Source organism: Panthera tigris, chromosome A3, assembly GCF_018350195.1.
Source record: "Panthera tigris isolate Pti1 chromosome A3, P.tigris_Pti1_mat1.1, whole genome shotgun sequence".
Classification (NCBI taxonomy): domain Eukaryota; kingdom Metazoa; phylum Chordata; class Mammalia; order Carnivora; family Felidae; genus Panthera; species Panthera tigris.
In genome coordinates, this window is record NC_056662.1 from 16,280,138 (window position 1) to 16,298,787 (window position 18,650).

The 18,650-nt window shown below is 41.8% G+C and overlaps 2 protein-coding genes across 2 annotated transcripts in view; one reads left to right on the plus strand and one right to left on the minus strand.

The window, feature by feature from the left end:
- Nucleotides 1–3,854, minus strand: part of GDAP1L1 (ganglioside induced differentiation associated protein 1 like 1) — a 52,663-nt gene extending 48,809 nt beyond the window's left edge. Inside the window, exon 1 of the transcript XR_006215429.1 lies at nt 3,737–3,854. The gene's annotated coding sequence lies outside the window, so the exon portion shown is untranslated. The remainder of the gene's footprint in view (nt 1–3,736) is intronic.
- Nucleotides 3,855–3,958: 104 nt separating this feature from the next.
- OSER1 (oxidative stress responsive serine rich 1) lies at nt 3,959–17,744 on the plus strand. Its single transcript, XM_042980343.1, has 4 exons — nt 3,959–4,116; nt 8,092–8,208; nt 11,109–11,222; nt 16,912–17,744. The coding sequence occupies exons 2-4, from the start codon at nt 8,132–8,134 to the stop codon at nt 17,597–17,599; spliced, it is 879 nt and encodes a 292-aa protein (XP_042836277.1). The 5' UTR covers nt 3,959–4,116; nt 8,092–8,131; the 3' UTR covers nt 17,600–17,744.
- Nucleotides 17,745–18,650: the final 906 nt, after the last annotated feature.

The following is an 18,650-nucleotide window of genomic DNA, read 5'->3' on the forward strand; positions in this document are numbered from 1 at the left end:
TAAACTGTGGGAAAGATCATCTTAGATTCAATGACAAAAGCAGTGATAAACAAAAGAGACAAAGTCTCTGTTCTCAGGTCCCTTCTATTGTAGTGAGGGGAGTGGTAATGAATATATATCGTCAGGAGGTGTTAGGTGCTATAATGAAAAATAAAGCCAGCTGAAGGGATACAAATGAAGAGGCATTCTGGGGTAGCCAAGAAAGTCCTGCTGGGGAACTAATATGAGCAGAGACTTGAATGAAGAGAAAAGTTATGGGTAAACCACGTTCCAAGCAGAGGGAACATCAAATACAAAACACTTAAGAGGGAAATGTGCCTGGTGAGTTCAAGGACAGGCAAGTCAAGTGTAGCTGGCACAGTCCCAGACCCTGGGCAGCCAATTTCCTCAAGCCCAGTGTATTTTCTAGGTGAAGGTAAGTATGCCTGATCTACTTAGGGTGTATAAAGGGGAGATGGGTTGAGGCTAAGAAAAGTGGTGTAACTCAGTGATCAGTAAGTTGGGTGTACAGTCAGGTGGCCTAGATTTGAATCACAATTCTACCACTTACAAGCTGTGTGACCTTGGACAAATTATCTAACTGCTCTGATCGTTAAGTTTCCTCAGCTGTAAAATGCGGACACAAATAGCAACTGCTTTGCAAATTGCTTATGAAGTTTAAATGAAACAGTCCTTGTAAATCAGAATACATATGATCATTATCATCACCATCATCTACTCCAAAGTCATCTTAAAAATTACATCAAGGTAAGGAACAAATAAACTTATTTGAGCTTTAAAATGTTTAAGACCAGGGCGCCTGGGTGGCTCAGTCGGTTGAGCGCCCGACTTCAGCTCAGGTCATGACCTCACGGTTCGTGGGTTCGAGCCCCGCGTCGGGCTCTGTTCTGACAGCTCAGAGCCTGGAGCCTGCTTCAGATTCTGTGTCTCCCTCTCTCTCTGCCCCTCCCCCACTTGTGCTCTCTCTGCCTCTAAAATAAATAAACATTAAAAAAATTTTTAAAAAACAAAATAAAATGTTTCAGACCCTGATTCCAGATTACCAACTGGTAGGATGGCAGCCACATTGTTGAGAAAATAATTTTTTTTAAGGTTTTGAACTTACCTTCTCCAAAGTCATTTATTTATTTATTTATTTATTTATTTATTTATTTATTTGAGAGGAAGTGCATGCACACACAGGGATAGGCAGAGAGAGAAAAAGAGAGGGTGGGGGAGAATCTAAGCAGGCTATCATGACCATGAGATCATGACCTGAGCCAAAATCAAGAGTTGGATGCTTAACAGACTGAGCCATCCAGGCACCCCCAAAGTTATTTTTTTTTTTTAACGTTTATTTATTTTTGAGACAGAGAGAGACAAAGCATGAACGGGGGAGGGGCAGGGAGAGAGGGAGACACAGAATCGGAAGCAGGCTCCAGGCTCTGAGCCATCAGCCCAGAGCCCGACGCGGGGCTCGAACTCACGGACCGCGAGATCGTGACCTGAGCCGAAGTCAGACGCTCAACCGACTGAGCCACCCAGGCGCCCCCGCAAAGTTATTTTTTAAAATTGAAAGCTATCTTGCTATGTAGACAGATTGTTTTTGCAGTATAATTTGATGAAATTAAGTCTCCTCTATTCAATCAGTTAGAAGATACATGAAATAAGAAGTCCTGCTAAAGGAATTTTGTAGCTGCTCTAGCTTTCTGATTAAATGACATTGCTATGTGCGTTACATTAATACCAAGTCAATTTCTTAAATACACATAAAGTCTGCAAATAAGCTCAGAGGTTTCTCCATGGCTAGAAAGACCCTGTGTTGCTAAAACAGGAGGCATATCTGGCTTTTTGTTTCCTCGATCACATGTTTCGTAGCTTCTCTCATTCGGTCATGAGGTACCACACAATGAGTCAGGCCTGTATGTAATGACTTGAGATTTCAGGCCATAGCAAGTGGTGTGAGTTAACAGACTTTGGTATTCCCAAGAGGCTCTCACCTTCCAAATACTCCCTGAGTAATGAGCCACATTCTCAGAAAGCATCTGACTTTATGATGGAGCTATGCTTACATGAAGCACTTGAAACTTTTTTGGTTGTTAGTATTTAATGCCATAATGGATGGAACTAAGGTAGAAGGAAGAATTCACCAAAATTGTATTTAGCACATACTAACCTCAGGAATTGTGTTTGGCTTTGGAGATTCATTACTGACCTAGACACAGTTCTTGTCCTCAAGTATGATGGCTTAATACCACATATTTAGCCTTGATGCAACTCACCTCACAACTTCTGAGAAAAAAATGCACCACATTTCCCCCCCTCCTTTCTTCTTTCCTAAGAGATGTTGAAAAAGGGGCAGCAGTATACAGACAGGCTTTTGAGACATATTAAATCCTGACTCAGTTACTTCTAGCACTGGGTGACAGGACAAGGGGAGCTAGAACAAGTGATCTGAGTCCCAGGCATCCTCATCTGTAAGATGTATACAATCCCAGGAATATTAAATGAGAGAACATGCACATGGCTGCTGCATGGTAGAGGGGAGCCATTATTATCAGCATCATTAGACCTGATGTTGGAACTTTACAGTTAGCAAGTTTTTTCATCCCCTGTCAATTATTAAACTTTTGGTATGAACAAGGAGAATTTAAAATGTTATACCCAAGGCCCACTACACACTTTATGCTCAACAACCTTGTACAATGACCTGTCGATTCAATTCCTAGACGTGGATCAGGCATTCCAAAGTCTGGCCGTGGCTGAACTACTTCTCACAGCCTCTCTACTTAGGTGACTATACCTAAGTATCAGTGGGCGGGGGTGGAAGGGTCCCATTTTGGTTCAGGTAACAACCCTCACCCTAGTGCTGGGCCACAACCAATTCTAGCCAATTTTATACAGGAAAGCGATATTTTCCACAAAGCCCAAGGAAATACAGACGTGGAACCGTGCCATGGCGAGTGATGAGAGAGGCACAGCTGCTTCAGTGGAACCAGTCCCTGTGGTGGGGGGGGGGGGGGTGGCGGGGGGTGGTTGCAACTGTTGCACACATCACCCCTTCTCTGCCTTTCATTTGAGCAACTGTCAGAGTCATACAAATGGAAAGATCCCTGAAAAATCACTTACTTGGGTGAATGCCCTATAAACCTTTTTGCAAAATTTAGTGTCTGTGTGTGTGTATGTGTGCATTTCTCTGTCGAGTTCTCAGATTTTTAAAGGAGTCCATGCCTGAAAAAGAGGGAGAGAAAGAGGGAGGGGGAGAGAGGGGGAGGGAGGGAGAGAAAGGGAGAGGGGGGGAGGGAGAGGGAGAGGGAGAGAGAGAGAGAGAGATTCGCTGATATATAGTCTAACTTCCTCCTCACTTAACAGTTGGAGAAACCGAGGCCAAGCCAGGTAAAAGCAGATGTTTCAAGTCAAACAACAGGGGCACGAGAGCCATTCCAATTCCAGCCTCACATCCATAGCCCTGGCCGTGTCTGATACCTCCCCTCATCTCTGCAGGCCTTGAAAGATGTCCAGGACACGAGGGTTGTCGTCTGAGCTCTGGAGATGTCGCAGGCGGTCCGGTTCCTTAGCACCAAGGAGACTCAGGCCAAGAGCTCAGCGGGGCTCCGGTGCCGCGAAGATTCCCCACCCTGATTCAGGCACCGGAATTTCCGTTGCCTTCGTGACTCCAGGGCGAGCACCAAGCGCAGGGAGACCCCGGGAAGTGAGGCTGCTGGGCGACAGCGAAGAACAGCGCCTACTCACTCACCTGACAGAGAGGAGGAAGCGGGCACGCCCCAAACGCGGTCCCCAGCGAATCCTCCTAGGACCGAGGAATCAGAGAAGAGAATAACAGGAAATGACGTAGATGCACGTGCTTCCGAGAGGGGCGGGTGCGAGGTGTTTGAGAGGCTAGGCCGCCGCCTCGCGCTTGCGCAGCCACCGCCTACCGCGCTGCCGAGTCACTAGGCTAGGTGGGGCATGAACTGGAGGCGGGGCGTGTGCCTGAGTGACGCAGGCGCAGTGAGACCCCGGAGGCGCGGGCTGCCCCCTCCGCGGGTTTGGATCCGGGTCAGTCAGGCGCAGCGATCGGGAGAGACGATCTGAACCGACCAGAGTGGATCCCCGGAGTGCCCCAGCTGCGAGGAGGTGAGTACCTGGAGGTGATCGGGAGGGGCCGCGGCACCCCGTTTCGCCCTGGCCGCCCGGCCTGGCCGCTGGCGGCTTCCTCTGGGCCCGCCCGCCTCTCGTCGCGTCGTCCCCCGGCGCTGACTGCCTGGGCCCGGCCGGGCCTGGGCCTCTCCGCGCCCCCTTGGCCGCCGCGGCCTGGCCCGGCTCGAGCTCCGCTGTCTCTCCCCTTCCCGCGCCCCCGTGGACCCCGCAGCGTCCCGCCCCTCCGCTCGCTCCCGTCCGGCAGTAGCTTCCCCTTTTCGCCTTCCTTGGCCGCCCTTTGCCCCTTCCCGCCCTTTCTTGCTTGTTTCCGAGACCCAGCCTCGTTGGCTGACTCTTCGGCTCAGCTCCCGCCTCCTCCTGCATCCCTTGCGCCTCGGCGCCACTCCAGCCTCCCATCCTGGCTCGGGGAGTATCCAGCAGGGGCACCTTTCCAGCTGGAGATCCCGGGCGGACATAGCTTGGGCCTTCGCTCCCCACTTCCCGAGCCTCCCCTCCACCCCAGTTCTGACCTTTCCCCAGATCGCGTTTAATCGCGACCGACCCAGTTTCGGGGCGGGGGGGAGGGAGACAAAATTAACCTCGTGCTTTGACTCTAGCACCGAGAGTGTAGGGGGTGAGAGAGTGGGTAGAGAGAGGTGTGTGTTTTGATCTGGGGGCCAATTGTTTCTACCAAGACTTGTTTGCGTCTTAGGGAGTTGCTGTACAGGATTTTATTTCCCGCACTCCACGCTTACCCGGAGGCTGGGAAAGTTTCTAAATCTTTAACATTGTGATGACACGCTTACGCGGGGATCCTTTATTGATCGATCTCAGGTCTTTTCAGGGTCCTGGATGTTTGGACTTAGGCTTGAGGTTCAAAGAGTTCTTGGTTAAAACTACAAGATGTAAATAAGATTGTGACACATGCTATTCGTTGAAAGTCAGAGAAAACCAGGAATTTGCCCTTTTGATGGAGGAACTTAGAAAATTTTTGTCATTTTTGAAAGGATGGGGAAAATCCGAGGCAAAGTTAAATTGCCCCTTGTGATTTAACTTAAAACAATACAAAGTAACTTCTAATAGGCCTTTGATCTCTTTGGGGATTGTTCCGTTTTCAAGAAGTCAGCGCAGTGAAAACGGCAAGAATGTCTTCACAAATTTAATATTAATGAAAAAAGGCCAAACCAATTACAAGTGTCCCGGCGTTAGTTTTGAGTGAATGGGAAGCTAGGAATACAGAGGAGCATTATGAGCCTTTTGTAATTACAAACATGCTCTGATTTAGCTCTTAAGATCATGTCTAAGACTCACCTTTGCTCTGGGTTAATATAACTTAGGGAAAAGATGCCTAGTCAGAATATTGGAAATAGCTTAGAGCTTCATTCCTAAAATTTTAGTCTATAGCCAATTTTTATTTTGATTTTCAAATCTTTTAGTGTGTCGACAAGAATGTTAACTAAGTTTGTATTAACATCTAGAGGTCACCTGCAGTGCAATTAAGTTAGCACTATATAATTAAAAATTACATATCTGGGTGCAGAGCTTTTTAGCACAATGTTAGGGCAGGAATGAGAGTCCAGTCCTTACAGGAATGGCGTTCACAGCCCTGTTATGTGTCAGGTTATCCTTCTGTTTTAACATCTAGTCTGGTGTTAAAGCACATGGTGGGAATTCTGTAAATATTTGTGGACAGAATAAATTTCTGCCTGTGGAATTCAGCAGTGTATATTTAGATGTGATGTGTACTGATTTCCAGAGAGTCCTAGAAGAGGTTTTGTGTGGGGTCTTAGGAGATGGGGAGACTGTCTCAGATTGTTTGATTCTGTCAGGGCCGATAGTCTGAGCATTGACTGACTGGTCATAAAATAATTGAGGAAAACTATAAGCCAAACTTTAATTTAGTTCTGCCAGCAGGAAGAATTTGTTTACAATCTACAGTAGCACTCTTTTAGGTTCTGTGGAGCTTCAAAAATACTGGGATCTGTGATCTTTGCTCACCTCCCTCCCCAGATATGTAGGATATTATTGCGTATTTGGGGGAGGATCCTGCTCTAAATCCAAAAGAATTAGAAACCAGTGAAATAGGGAATTGATAATGTTTCCTCAAGTTCATATACTGATTAAATAAATCAGCCAAATATGTGGGGAGTGTGTTTAAATTTTTTGACTTAAGAAGTTGCAGTAAAAGCTAGCTGAATTCTTTGGAGACTTTTCAATGTACGCCAGAGAGATCTGCCTAAAATACTTTCTTCTACATGTAAGTAAATAAGTGAAATGAAAGGAATAGTCTTAATCTCTTGCTTCTTTATTCTACCACTGGCACTACATGATTACATTATATCAAACATATTATGACACCCTGACCTTTGGAATATTAGAGGTCTCACAATAACCTCAAACTCACTCCTGAGAAATGAGCAGATAAGGAATCAGAGAAGTTACAAGGGTCCACAGAGAGGCACTGCTCCTTCTGAGAGCGCCGTAGGGAGGTTGGGGGGGGGGGGGTGGGGGGAGGTTTGATGGGGTTAGCAGGTTAGAAATAAGGAAGAGGTAAAGTTAATCCTTTAATTCACAAATCTTCTTTTTTCGTTTTACCTTTTTTTTTCTTTTTGATTCTTTGTGGTATGTTCATAGATACTAATTTGTTTATTTTTTTGTTCAGATTTGATATTAGCTAATTGTCTTGAGTGAAAAAGTCAGGAAACTAGATTTCGAAGGATTTATTAACAGACTTCTCTGTTGTGTCTCTTATTGCTTTGGTTGGGCCCTGTTCCCCTTTTCTTTCTTTAAATATAAAAATCAAGGTGGAAGAATGGAGAATTCTCACTAATCAAACTGGTTGATTAAATGGAGGTCATTTAATGGTGCCTCTACAGAAAAATAATTTATATACATATATATGTGTGTGTATATGTGTATATATGTGTGTATATATATAGATCAGAAAAATAACGTATACGTATAAATATATTTATATGTATACATGCGTATACATATAAATATACATATAAATTTATATATATAAATTATTTTTATTATAATTACATATATATAAATTATTATTTTTATTATATATACTTATTTCCCACCTTTATCTTTTGGCTAACTTTGTTCTATTTATCTCTTTGAGTTGCAAGCATAGTTCATTTATTTTCTCTTGTGTAATAATTAAAATGCTTCAAAGCTAATAAAAATGAAGGGATCAGCCTTATTGGTAGAGTCTGGAATAATCAGTAATCATTGAAACATATTTGTAATGCTGCTTTCACAATGGTAACATCTTGATATCTGAATATGGATACTTAAATGAATGTGAATATTGATGTCTGGGTCAGTATTGTTTTAGAGAAATGCTATTGTGTGTCATGAAGTTACACTTAACGGGATATACTTAGGGTTGGACTACACAAATACTCAGTATCATCTTAAAGAATCGGAAGTGCTATATAGGTTGAGGTTTTCACTTTTACCGTATTTCTGATGCAAAGGACATTTTGTTTGTGGGTTTCTAGACCTCTGCAACCAGATTTTTTACTTTCCTGTTAAAAAGTGTGCTTAAACAGATTTCAGGTGATGTAGTTTCCAAAACTGTGTAATAGAATATTGGCATCAAGTATTTTTGGACAGTTTAAATTCTATGATAATAATTGAGTAAGATACAGAATTGTTGAATCACTGTGTTGTACACCTGAAACTGTTAATATAACGTGTCAACTACAATAAAAAAATCTGTTCTAATAAATATATGTTTCTGTATCATTTCATTTTTCTTTTATTAACAAATAAAACCTACAGTCCCCTGTTGTCTACACTGAAGCTTTTCCTTTTAGAAATAGAAATTTGCTTCCCCCCCCCCCCCCCCCCCCCCCCAACGAGCAGTAATAGTATCAGGAATATAGACTTTAACAAAAGGTATACTTTTGAACCTGCCTGTTTTCATCTTGCTCATTTTATTTTTATTTTATTTTTTAGTATTAACAGCAACATCCATAGTAGCGTAAAAACTTTCACAATGAAATCTGAAGCCAAGGATGGAGAGGAGGAGAGTCTACAGACTGCTTTCAAGAAATTAAGAGTGGATGCCTCAGGGTAATTAAATATGTAATATATTATTTGGGGATTGTTTACTAGGTTTAAATAGCCTTTTCCTCTGAAGAAGATCTTGTTTTCTTCTGAAATTTCTCATTATTCATAGAAGATAAAAACATTAATGGTGTGACATTCTACCAAATTAATTTTGCACAACATTATTTTACTTATACAAGAAACTTTTTTTTTTTTTTTTTAAGAAACTCTTAATGTTAAATTTTGAAAAAATAGCAGCTCATTTGTACTCCCAAGTTGGGTGTTTGGTTTCCCTTAGCTTTGAGGAGGGTTCCCCACCTCTGTCTTTCATCAAAATTATCAAGCAGTGTCCCATCGGGAATTTCCTCATACGTCTCTAGGGAATCACCATATTTTTTTCCTAAAAGTGAATTGGCTCGATAGAAATCTGCAGACATTCTTGATTTCATGGGCTCTGATTGCTGAGCCTATCACTATGGAAACCTCTATTCATTAGGGTTCTGTCACTGAGATCAATAATCTCGGACCCTTTGGCCAAACTAATTAGAGCACCTGCAGACCAGCTGCTGTCTGAATGTTAATATTTCACTCTTTGCAAAATGTTCTGTGCCAGACTCTTTTCATCCCCATTCTTCACCCCAGGCCAGAAAAAAAATCTCAAATCTTTGATAGATAAGGAATATTTCTTTTCACAATGGAAAATAAACACTGGAAGCTGAGAGTAGAACACTTCCCAACAAGTAATAATCACTGGGATTTATCACTCACCTACTGTGCCCTAGACACTGGTTTAAGCATCTGTGCACGTTACTTAATCCTCACTACGGACTTAGAAGATGGATACTGCTCTTATTCCAGGTTACTGATGAGCTATAGATGATAGGTCACTTGCCACAGGTCACTTTGGTGAGAAGTGGTAGAGTCAGGATTTGAACCCAGACAGTTTGTCTCCAGAACCGGTGCTTTTAACCCTTCCTTTATATGCTGCTTTGAAGACAACATGAAGAGTTGTATACAGTACTTGGCACACAGTAAAAATGAAATAGTTGTTGTTAGAGCTGTTTGCTTACTGCTAATACCATTTGTTTTGGGTTTGGCCTGCCAGGTGAGAAGATTTGTGCTAATGGATTTGCACAAGAACTGCTAAAGGTGCTCACATTTGCTTCCCTGACACTTCAGATAAATCTCTTTCTCCACCCAGTAGCTTTTCCGATATGGTCATCTGCCATTAAAATTGAACAGTACCTTTTAAGTCATTTTGGGAAACAAAAAGCAGAGGAACACGGAGTTCCAGATTATGGTCACGTTCCTTTGTGATATCTGGTATAGGAATAATGCTGGTAATGTACACACACACATATACTTATAAATCCCTTAATGTATCAATTCATATGAGTTACTCTTCATACACAGATTTCTTTCCTGGTGTTTTAGGAAGTTAGAACATAAAATTAAGCTATTTCACTACCCCTAAAAATTACCTGGGACATGGAACATTTAAAAAAAAAAAAAAAAAAACAACAAAAACCTTTGAAGATATCTGTCTTCAAGCCTGTGGTCAAATATTGTATCTTTGTAGTGTGTGATCTGCCTGGAGTAAAATTACAGAAAGGGAAGGAGCGATGGAGAACATTTGAGAAAATCAAATAAGAGTAGAAGGGGTGAGTCATTACCATGACTAAGCAGAATAGGACTTGTGTAATGTATCATATGTTTCTAGTTGTTTCATATTGTTGCTGATTTACAAATGGGACATCTGAGGTCCTGACTCATAAACTACCCAAGCCTTGCCAGGAATTTAGCACTATCCTGTTCAACAGGTTTTGATTCCCAATGGTATTTGTTTTATCAGGACAAATTTCTATATATATATTATAAAACAACATAATCTTTTTTATCTGATTATAAAATAACGCATTCTATTACAAAAATTCACAAAAACAAAAAGGAAGTAAAAATCACAGTTTACATTAATGCTGTTAACATCTAGACCATCAGTATGTAATATCATACAGTATATTTACATAGTTGAGATCATAATATACGTATAGTTGTTTATCTACGCTATTTTCTCTGAATGTTATTAGCGTTCTCCTGTCATTAGAAGTTCTTTGTACACCTAATTTTTTAAAATTCCTAATATTCCGTTGAATAGATGTGTCATCACTTATATAATGTAGTATTTTCTATTTTCTACTGGGAATTTAAGTTATTCCTAGTTCCTTTTTATTTTAGATTATTTCAGTGGACATCTTTTTACTTTAGTAGATTAATATTTCCTTCTAAAGGATTTTTATTACTACCACAGCATGTGTAGCAGGAGCCCAGCGTGTATGTGTGTGTGTGCATTGAAAAGGTCTGGAAGGATTTATACCAAAATTTTAATCTCTGGGTTGTGAGATTATAGGTATTCTTTTCTTTCAAAATTTTTCATCTTCTTTACTGGGAACCCATATTACTTGTGTAGTTTTAAACTGCAAAGATTGAACTGTCAGTAATATTTCAAGTTTATTGGTTGTAAAAAATACTCATTTTTAAGTTAGTCCCCTGAAGGTTTTGCCCCTCAGCTTAGTTTTCCTGGCTCTGATTGGCCTCTACCTACAATAAGTGGTCAGTGTCATGAGCATTCTCTGTGGACATAAGGCCTTATCTGCCCCAGATAAACAGCCTAAAAGTCTGTTTATATCCTGTTGCTAGTCATACTTAGGAATTACTATTTGGTTTGTGATTTTGCAACCGTGGGCTTTTAGGCATCCCCTAAATTTGGTTTTAGAGGAAAATTTGCTATAAAAGCAGCACTGTTTTGAGAAACCCAAATGAGAAGGAAGAAAGGTATTAATACAAGTTGTGTTTAAGTTGGTGAGAGCAGTAAGTTCTCCTCCTTTCGGTTTTTTGTAAACGGTAAACTTTGTTCTCTTCTTCAGGTCCATAGCATCTCTGTCTGTTGGAGAAGGCACAAATGCCAGAGCATCGGTCAGAACAGCAGCAGATGATGCCAAACTGAAAACCACATGTGCATCGAAAGACAGTTGGCATGGGTGAGAGCGTCTTACTGCAGATGGCGTTTGTTCCAAATCCTTTATTTTATTTATTTTCTAAGTTTAATGTTGGTTTATTTTTGAGAGAGAGAGACAGAGACAGAGTGTGACCTGGGGAGGGGAAGAGAGACAGAGGGAGACCCAGAATCCGAAGCAGGCTCCAGGCCCCAAACTGCACAGAGTCCAACACCGAGTTCAGACTCCCCAACCACGAGATCATGACCTGAGCCAGTCAGATGCTTAACCGACTGGGCCATTCAGGCACCCCGATCCCAAATACTTTAAATTAGTATTGGACTTTCTTCCCTGAATATCCAGAAAAGAGTATGTTAGATACAGAACCCAAGACCCAGTGATTAGAGAAGAGCTGTTCTTAATGGAGAATTTGCTGAGACTTGCTATATGGCTTGGTCCATAGTCAGTTTTTTTAAATGTCCTATGTGTATTTGAGTAGAATGGGTCTTCTGTCATCATTCTTGGGTTTTCTTTATGTCCATTAAATCAAGCTTTTAAATGTATTTGAATCTTTTTCCAGTAATTTTTTTTCAATAGTTTTTTTTTCAGTCTATCAGTAATTGAGACATATATGTTGAAATCTTCCCCATGGGAGTGAATTTGTCTATTTTCCCCTTAAATTCTGTATTTTTGCTTTATGTATCTTGAAGCTGTTTTGTTAGGTTTTTACAGTGTAGGTTCATACCAGCTTAGAATGTTTTCTTTCCTGATGAATTGAGATTTTTAATTATATAGTGACATTCTTAATTCCTCCTAATGGCTTTTGTTTAAAGTCTATTTTGTCCAGAATTAATATAGTTAATCCAGTCATATTTTGGTTGGTATTTGCGTGTTGCATCTTTTTTTAATCTTTTATTTTCAACCACTATGTGTTTTAAAATTTTAGATGTGTGTGTCTCATATACATATGGCTTATTTTGTTTTGTTTTATTCAATCTGATAATCTTTTTAACTGCTGAGTTCAGTGCATTTATTTATTTTGATTGTTGATAAATTTAGACTTGTTTCTGCCATTTTACTTTATGCTGTTTGTCCTGCTCTCTGTTTTTGTTTGTTTGTTAGTTTTTTACTCTTGCTATACCTTCCCTCTTCTCCTCACCTTTTAAAAAATTGTTTGAAATGCGTGTGTTTTTTTCCCCCTCTACCACTTTTCCTTCTACTGGCTTACAAATTATATGCTGTGTTTCTATTCTTTTAGTAATTCGCCTTGAAATTCCACCATACATGCTTAACAAAGACAAAAGTTATTACAGTGACCCTTGAACAGCATGGGGGTTGGGGCACCAATCTCTCTGCAGGTCAAAAATCCATGTATCACTTCTGACTCCCCCAGACTTTACTAATAGCCCACTGTTGACCCAAAGCCTTACAGATAACATAGTCAACTAACACATATTTTGGATGTTTTATGTATTATATAGTGCATTCTTAAAGTAAGCTAGAGAAAACAAAATGTTACTAAGAAAATCATGAGGAATAAAAAATACATTTACAAGTACTGTAACAAATCCATGTATAAGTGAGTCCATGGAATTCAGACCTGTCTTATTCAAGGGTCCAACTGTATTTTAATCCTCCTCCTTGTAATCTTTTCACTTTGACCTCCTGATGTCCATGTGTAGTTTCCCAATATTTTAGTTTTCTTGCTTCTTTTTAATCTCACAAATTAGGTTTTATTATTTAAATAAGCAGTGTTTGCTTAGTTTTATCTCATTTACAGTTTCTTTGCTCACCATTCTTGTAACTCAGACCTTCCATACAGGGTGCCTTTCTTTTGAAGTATTTCCTTCAGAAATTCCTTTAGCAAAGGTCTGTTAGTAAATAGGGCCTCTTATAGAACTACCCATAGAATAAATTTGAATGGTGTCCCCCTCACCCTTCTTCCCTGTTGTATAACATCAAGTTCTATTGGTAAATATACCTTGCTTTGATTTATCTGAGAATATCTTTTTTTCATCCTTGTTCTTGAAAGACACACCTGATTTGCTGAAGCTGTAGTTCTGAGTTATTTTTTCTTAGCACTGGAAGATATTCCTTGTCTTCTGGCTTCATTGTTGATGTTGAAAAGTCTACTTTCAGTCTTACTATTGTTCTTTCTGGAAATAATCTGTCTAGTCTCTGGCTGCTTTTAAAATGTTACAGTTTTGGAGAGTCTACAGTTTTGTTACAGTGTGTCTAGATGTGGATTGCTCTTTATTTGTCCTGTTTCAGGGTGCTGCCTGTATCTGTAGATCTCTTCTTTCATCAATTCAGAAAATTTCTCAGCCATTATCTCTTCAAAAATCACTTGTCTCCCATGCTTTGTCTTCTTACCTTCAGAGACTCCAGACTTCTTGTTCTATCTTACATCTCTCTCTCTTTCTCTTCTTTTTATTTTATTTTATTTTTTTTTATTTTTAACATTTTTTATTTATTTTTGAGACAGAGAGACAGAGCATGAACAGGGGAGGGGCAGGGAGAGAGGGAGACACAGAATCGGAAGCAGGCTCCAGGCTCTGAGCCATCAGCCCAGAGCCTGACGCGGGGCTCGAACTCACGGACCGCGAGATCGTGACCTGAGCTGAAGTCGGACGCCCAACCAACTGAGCCACCCAGGCGCCCCTCTCTCTCTTTTTTTTAATATATAATTTATTGTCAAGTTAGCTAACATACAGTGTATATACAGTGTACTCTTGGTTTTGGGGGTAGATTCCCATGATTCATCACTTACATACAACACCCAGTGCTCATCCCAAAAGTGCTCTCTTCAGTGCCTGTCACCCATTCCTCCCTCCTGTCCCTCCATCAACCCTCAGTTTGTTCTTTGTATCTAAGAGTCTCTTATGGTTTGCTTCCCTCTTTGTTTGTAACTATTTTTCCCCTCTCCCTTCCCCCATGGTCTTCTGTTAAGTTTCTCAAGTTCCACATATGAGTGAAAACATGATCTGTGTCTTTTCCTGCCTGACTTCACTTAGCATAATACCCTCTAGTTCCATCCACGTTGTTGCAAATGGCAGGATTTCATTCTTTCTCATTGCCGACCTGTATTCCATTGTATATATAAACCACATCTTCTTTATCTGTTCATCAGTTGATGGACATTTGGGCTCTTTCCACGATTTGGCTATTGTTGAAAGCGCTGCTATAAACAAGGGGTACATGTGCCCGTATGAATCAGCACTCCTGTATCCTTTGGATAAATTCCTAGTAGTGCTATTGCTGGGTTGTGCTATTTTTAATTTTTTGAGGAACCTCCACACTTTTCTAGAGCGGCTGCACCAGTTTGCATTCCCACCAACAGTGCAAGAGGGTTCCAGTTTCTCCACATCCTCGCCAGCATCTATAGTTTCCTAAGTTGTTCATTTTAGTCACTCCGACCGGTGTGAAGTGGTCTCTCATTGTGGTTGTGATTTGTATTTCCCTGATGATGAGTGATGTTGAGCATCTTTTCATGTGTCTGTTGGCCATCTGGATGTCTTCTTTGGAAAAGTGTCTTATGCCCATTTCTTCACTGGATTATTTGTTTTTTGGGTGTTGCGTTTGGTCAGTTCTTTATAGATTTTGGATACTAACCCTTTATCCGATATGTCATTTGTAAATATTTTCTCCCATTCTGTCGGTTGCCTTTTAGTTTTGTTGATTGTTTCCTTTGCAGTGCAGAAGCTTTATATTTTGATGAGGTCCCAATAGTTCTCTCTCTCTTTTTTTTTTTAAAGTTTATTTATTTATTTTGAGAGAGGCAGAGATAGCGCAAGTGGGGGAGGGGCAGAGAGAGAGGGAGACAGAGAGAATCCCAAGCAGGCCCTGCATTGCCAACACAGAGCCTGATGTGGGTGGAGCTTGAACTCACAAATAGTGAGATCATGACCTGAACCTAAACCAAGAGTCGGATGCTTAAATGACTGAGCCACCCAGGCACCCCTTACATATCTCTTTAACTTCTTTTACATTTTTCCAAGTCTTCAAGCCTCTACTACCTCTCATGTCAGGGGTAGGCAAACTTTTTTTGTAAAGCACCAGATAGTAAATATTTCAGGTTTTGGAGGCCAAGAGGTGAGATCTAAGGATACTACGTAGGTACTTATATAAGTGAGAAAATTCCTGCCCTGCCCCATTTGCCTGTTGCACACTGTTCTGGCTGGTGGACATACTTTGTGTTCAGTTGCTTAGTGTCCGCATGAAATGACTAGCCTGGCAATACCGGAGTCAGTTTTATCCTGTGCCCCAGTGGTACCCGGATTCCAGCATGCCCCTCTTTCCTCCAGAGAGCCCAGCACAAGCCAGACTGGAACTGAGATTCCACCTCTCAGGGCCCAGCAGTTACTGACAGCAGAGCCCCAGCATGTAGATGGCGGCCAGCGTGGGACCAGGCAGTGGTGTGACAGCTCTCCTGGCCGGGAAGGCAGGCACAGGGAGCAGAGGACAGGGTGGAGTGTGTCCCTGCCCGGTCTCCGTGGCTCACAGTGTGAGTCAGCTGGGGGCCAGATTTGACCCGCAGACCACAGTTGGTTCAGTCCTGTTACGAATAATTCAGATTTATCTTCCAGTTCGCTGTTTCTTTCCTTAGCTCTATGTATTCTACTGCTTGGCCCATCCAGTTAGTTTAATTTCAAATACAGTTTTTTTATTTCTTAAAGTTCTTTTTGGTTCTGTTTTCAGTTTTGCTTGGCGGTTTTGAGTCTCTCTCTCTCTCTCTCTTTTTTTTTTTTTTTTTTTTTGCCTTTGCTCAGTTCTCTTATTTAAATATTTTATTAAAAGTTATATAGAATGTCTGATAATTCCCACTACCTGAAAACTTGAGGGAGTCTAAATCTGTTTGTCAGCTGTTACTAGCGATAGAAACGAATCCTGGGTCACCTGGGTGGCTCAGTTTGTTGAGCGTCAGATTCTTGATTTCCACTCAGGTCATGATCCCAGGGACATGGGACTGAGCCCCGTGTCAGGCTCTATGCTGAGCATGGAGCCTGCTTGGGATCCTCTCTCCCTCTCTCTTTCTCTCTTAAAAGAAAAATAAAGGGGCGTCTGGGTGGCTCAGCCTGTTAAGCATTCGACTTTGGCCCAGGTCATGATCTCACGGTTTGTGAGTTCGAGCCCCGTGTCGGGCTCTGTGCTGACCGCTCAGAGCCTGGAGTCTGTTTCAGATTCTGTGTCTCCCTCTCTCTCTGCCCCTCCCCTGCTCATGCTCTATCTCTCTCTGTCTCAAAAATAAATAAAAACATTAAAAAAAAAAATGAATCCTAAATCTGCTGCTCTGTTTGGTAGTCATGACACAGTGGCCATTTGCACCATCAGCCTCACACAGTGGTCCGGAAGCTGCTACGTTCACGGCATAGAGCTTGGACTTTACAGCATCTAGTGGTTTGGTGCAGGGTGCTTTCCCAGACCCAGTGGCCAAAGGTTCCCAGGCCAAGGGTTGGGACAGGGCAGGTGTTCTGCACCCAGTGTTTGGCCCAAGAAATGCAATTAAAAACTACCCTTTACCTCTCCTATTTCTGTAGCTAGCTTGCTAATAGGGAGATGTTGAAGTTTTTGAGATGCCGACTTAGGCAGCTTGAAGATGGAGGTAAGCATGTCTCTTTGGGGGAAACTTATGACCCTAGACTCCAGAGGAGAGGAGGTAAATTTCCAGCTATCGCAAAGAATCTGTTTAGGGGAGCTGTGTATCCCAACATCTTGTGCGTTGTTTTCCTCTTAGGTCTTCAAGGAAGTCTTCACGAGGAGCAGTGAGGACCCAGCGCCGTCGACGTTCTAAGTCTCCTGTCCTTCATCCTCCAAAGTTTATACATTGCAGTACAATAGCTTCTGCTTCCAGCAGCCAGCTCAAGCACAAAAGCCAGACTGACTCCCCTGATAGCAGCAGTGGGCTGGGAATTTCCACCCCTAAAGAGTTCAATGCAGGAGAATGCTCTACTTCTCTCGATACTAATCATACAGGGGCAGTTGCTGAGCCTTTGAGAACTTCAGTTCCCAGGCTCCCATCAGAGAGTAAGAAGGAAGACTCCTCTGATGCTACCCAAGTCTCCCAAGCAAGTCTCAAGGCCAATGATCTCTCTGACTTTCAATCCGTTTCCAAGCTAAACCAGGGCAAGCCATGTGCATGCTTAGGCAAGGAGTGCCAGTGTAAGAGATGGCAGGACATGGAAGTTTATTCCTTTTCAGGCCTGCAGAGTGTCCCTCCCTTGGCCCCAGAACGAAGATCCATGCTTGAGGACTACTCTCAGTCGCTCCACACCAGAACTCTGTCTGGCTCCCCCCGCTCCTGTTCTGAGCAAGCTCGAGTCTATGTGGATGATGTGACCATTGAGGACTTGTCAGGCTACATGGAATATTACTTGTATATTCCCAAGAAAATGTCCCACATGGCAGAAATGATGTACACCTGATAGCAAGAAGCTCATTAATATGCTTTAAACCAATGAAGGGTTGTCAGAGAGATTTAGTTAATGGCAGACCTTGTGGCCACGTTGTGTGAGAAGACGTCTCCTTCTGCTCACTGTGCTTGCAATAAAAACTTTTCTTGGCATCTCAGTTCATCTTCATTCTTTAAACTTACTCCCTGCATTCTTACATACGCACCAAGGCGAGCAGATCAAAGGAAAACCCCTCCCATTTAGAAAAGTTTCTGGGAGTTGAAGAAACCGTAATTGCTTGACTGGTAGCAGTGGTTATATGGTAAAGGCCTTTGTAAAGCAGTGCATTTTTCAGATCTGTTTAAGATTTTTTAGCCAAGGAAAATGAAACGTTTCGTAACGGGACCGAACATTCGTCATGCTGTAGTCGCCAGCCCAGAATCTTAGAATTTATATGACTGGTTTAAACCATCTCTGAGTTAACACAAGTTGATTGTGTCTTTCAAGGTTTGTTAATGTTATTGTTAAGCCAGAGACCTAAGGTTTAGATTCAATATGAATAAACTAGCTGGCCTGCCCTGTATTGTTTGAGAGAATCATTAACCATCACCAAAACACCCCTGCTGGCGCTTGGCTCCTGGAGGCTGTGTTACCTTCGTGTTCCTCAGGTAGGCAGCAGCAGGGAGCGGGCTGCTTCAGTGGAAGGAGGGGGTGTAACGTTTGAAACTAGCGTGCATCTTCTCCAGCTCTGGCATTTTAACACGTGAGGCATGTTTCAGTCAGTTGTAATGTGGATCTCATACCTCAGTTTCAAATCTTCTGGATGGATATGATCTCTTCGCACTGCCCCCCTCCCTGGCAGCAACCCTGAAACTATTTTGTACGTGCTATATATCCTGTATTTCTGGTTGGCCATCCCAAGATTCCTTCCAAAATCTGGTTTAAAAAAAACAATCCTGAGTTTCAGCTGGAGGATGAATCCCACTTTTTCAGGTGGCTTCCAAGTGGATTTTACATATACCAGATAACGTGTATATATATATATATGTATATATATATATACATATATATATATACACACACA

Bases quoted from the DNA above. Each gene is read 5' to 3' on its own strand.
- OSER1 (XM_042980343.1), top strand. From the start codon at position 8,132: ATGAAATCTGAAGCCAAGGATGGAGAGGAGGAGAGTCTACAGACTGCT. The intron at 8,209-11,108 runs GTAATTAAATAT...TCTCTTCTTCAG, and splicing joins TTAAGAGTGGATGCCTCAGG to GTCCATAGCATCTCTGTCTG. The intron at 11,223-16,911 runs GTGAGAGCGTCT...TTTTCCTCTTAG, and splicing joins TCGAAAGACAGTTGGCATGG to GTCTTCAAGGAAGTCTTCAC.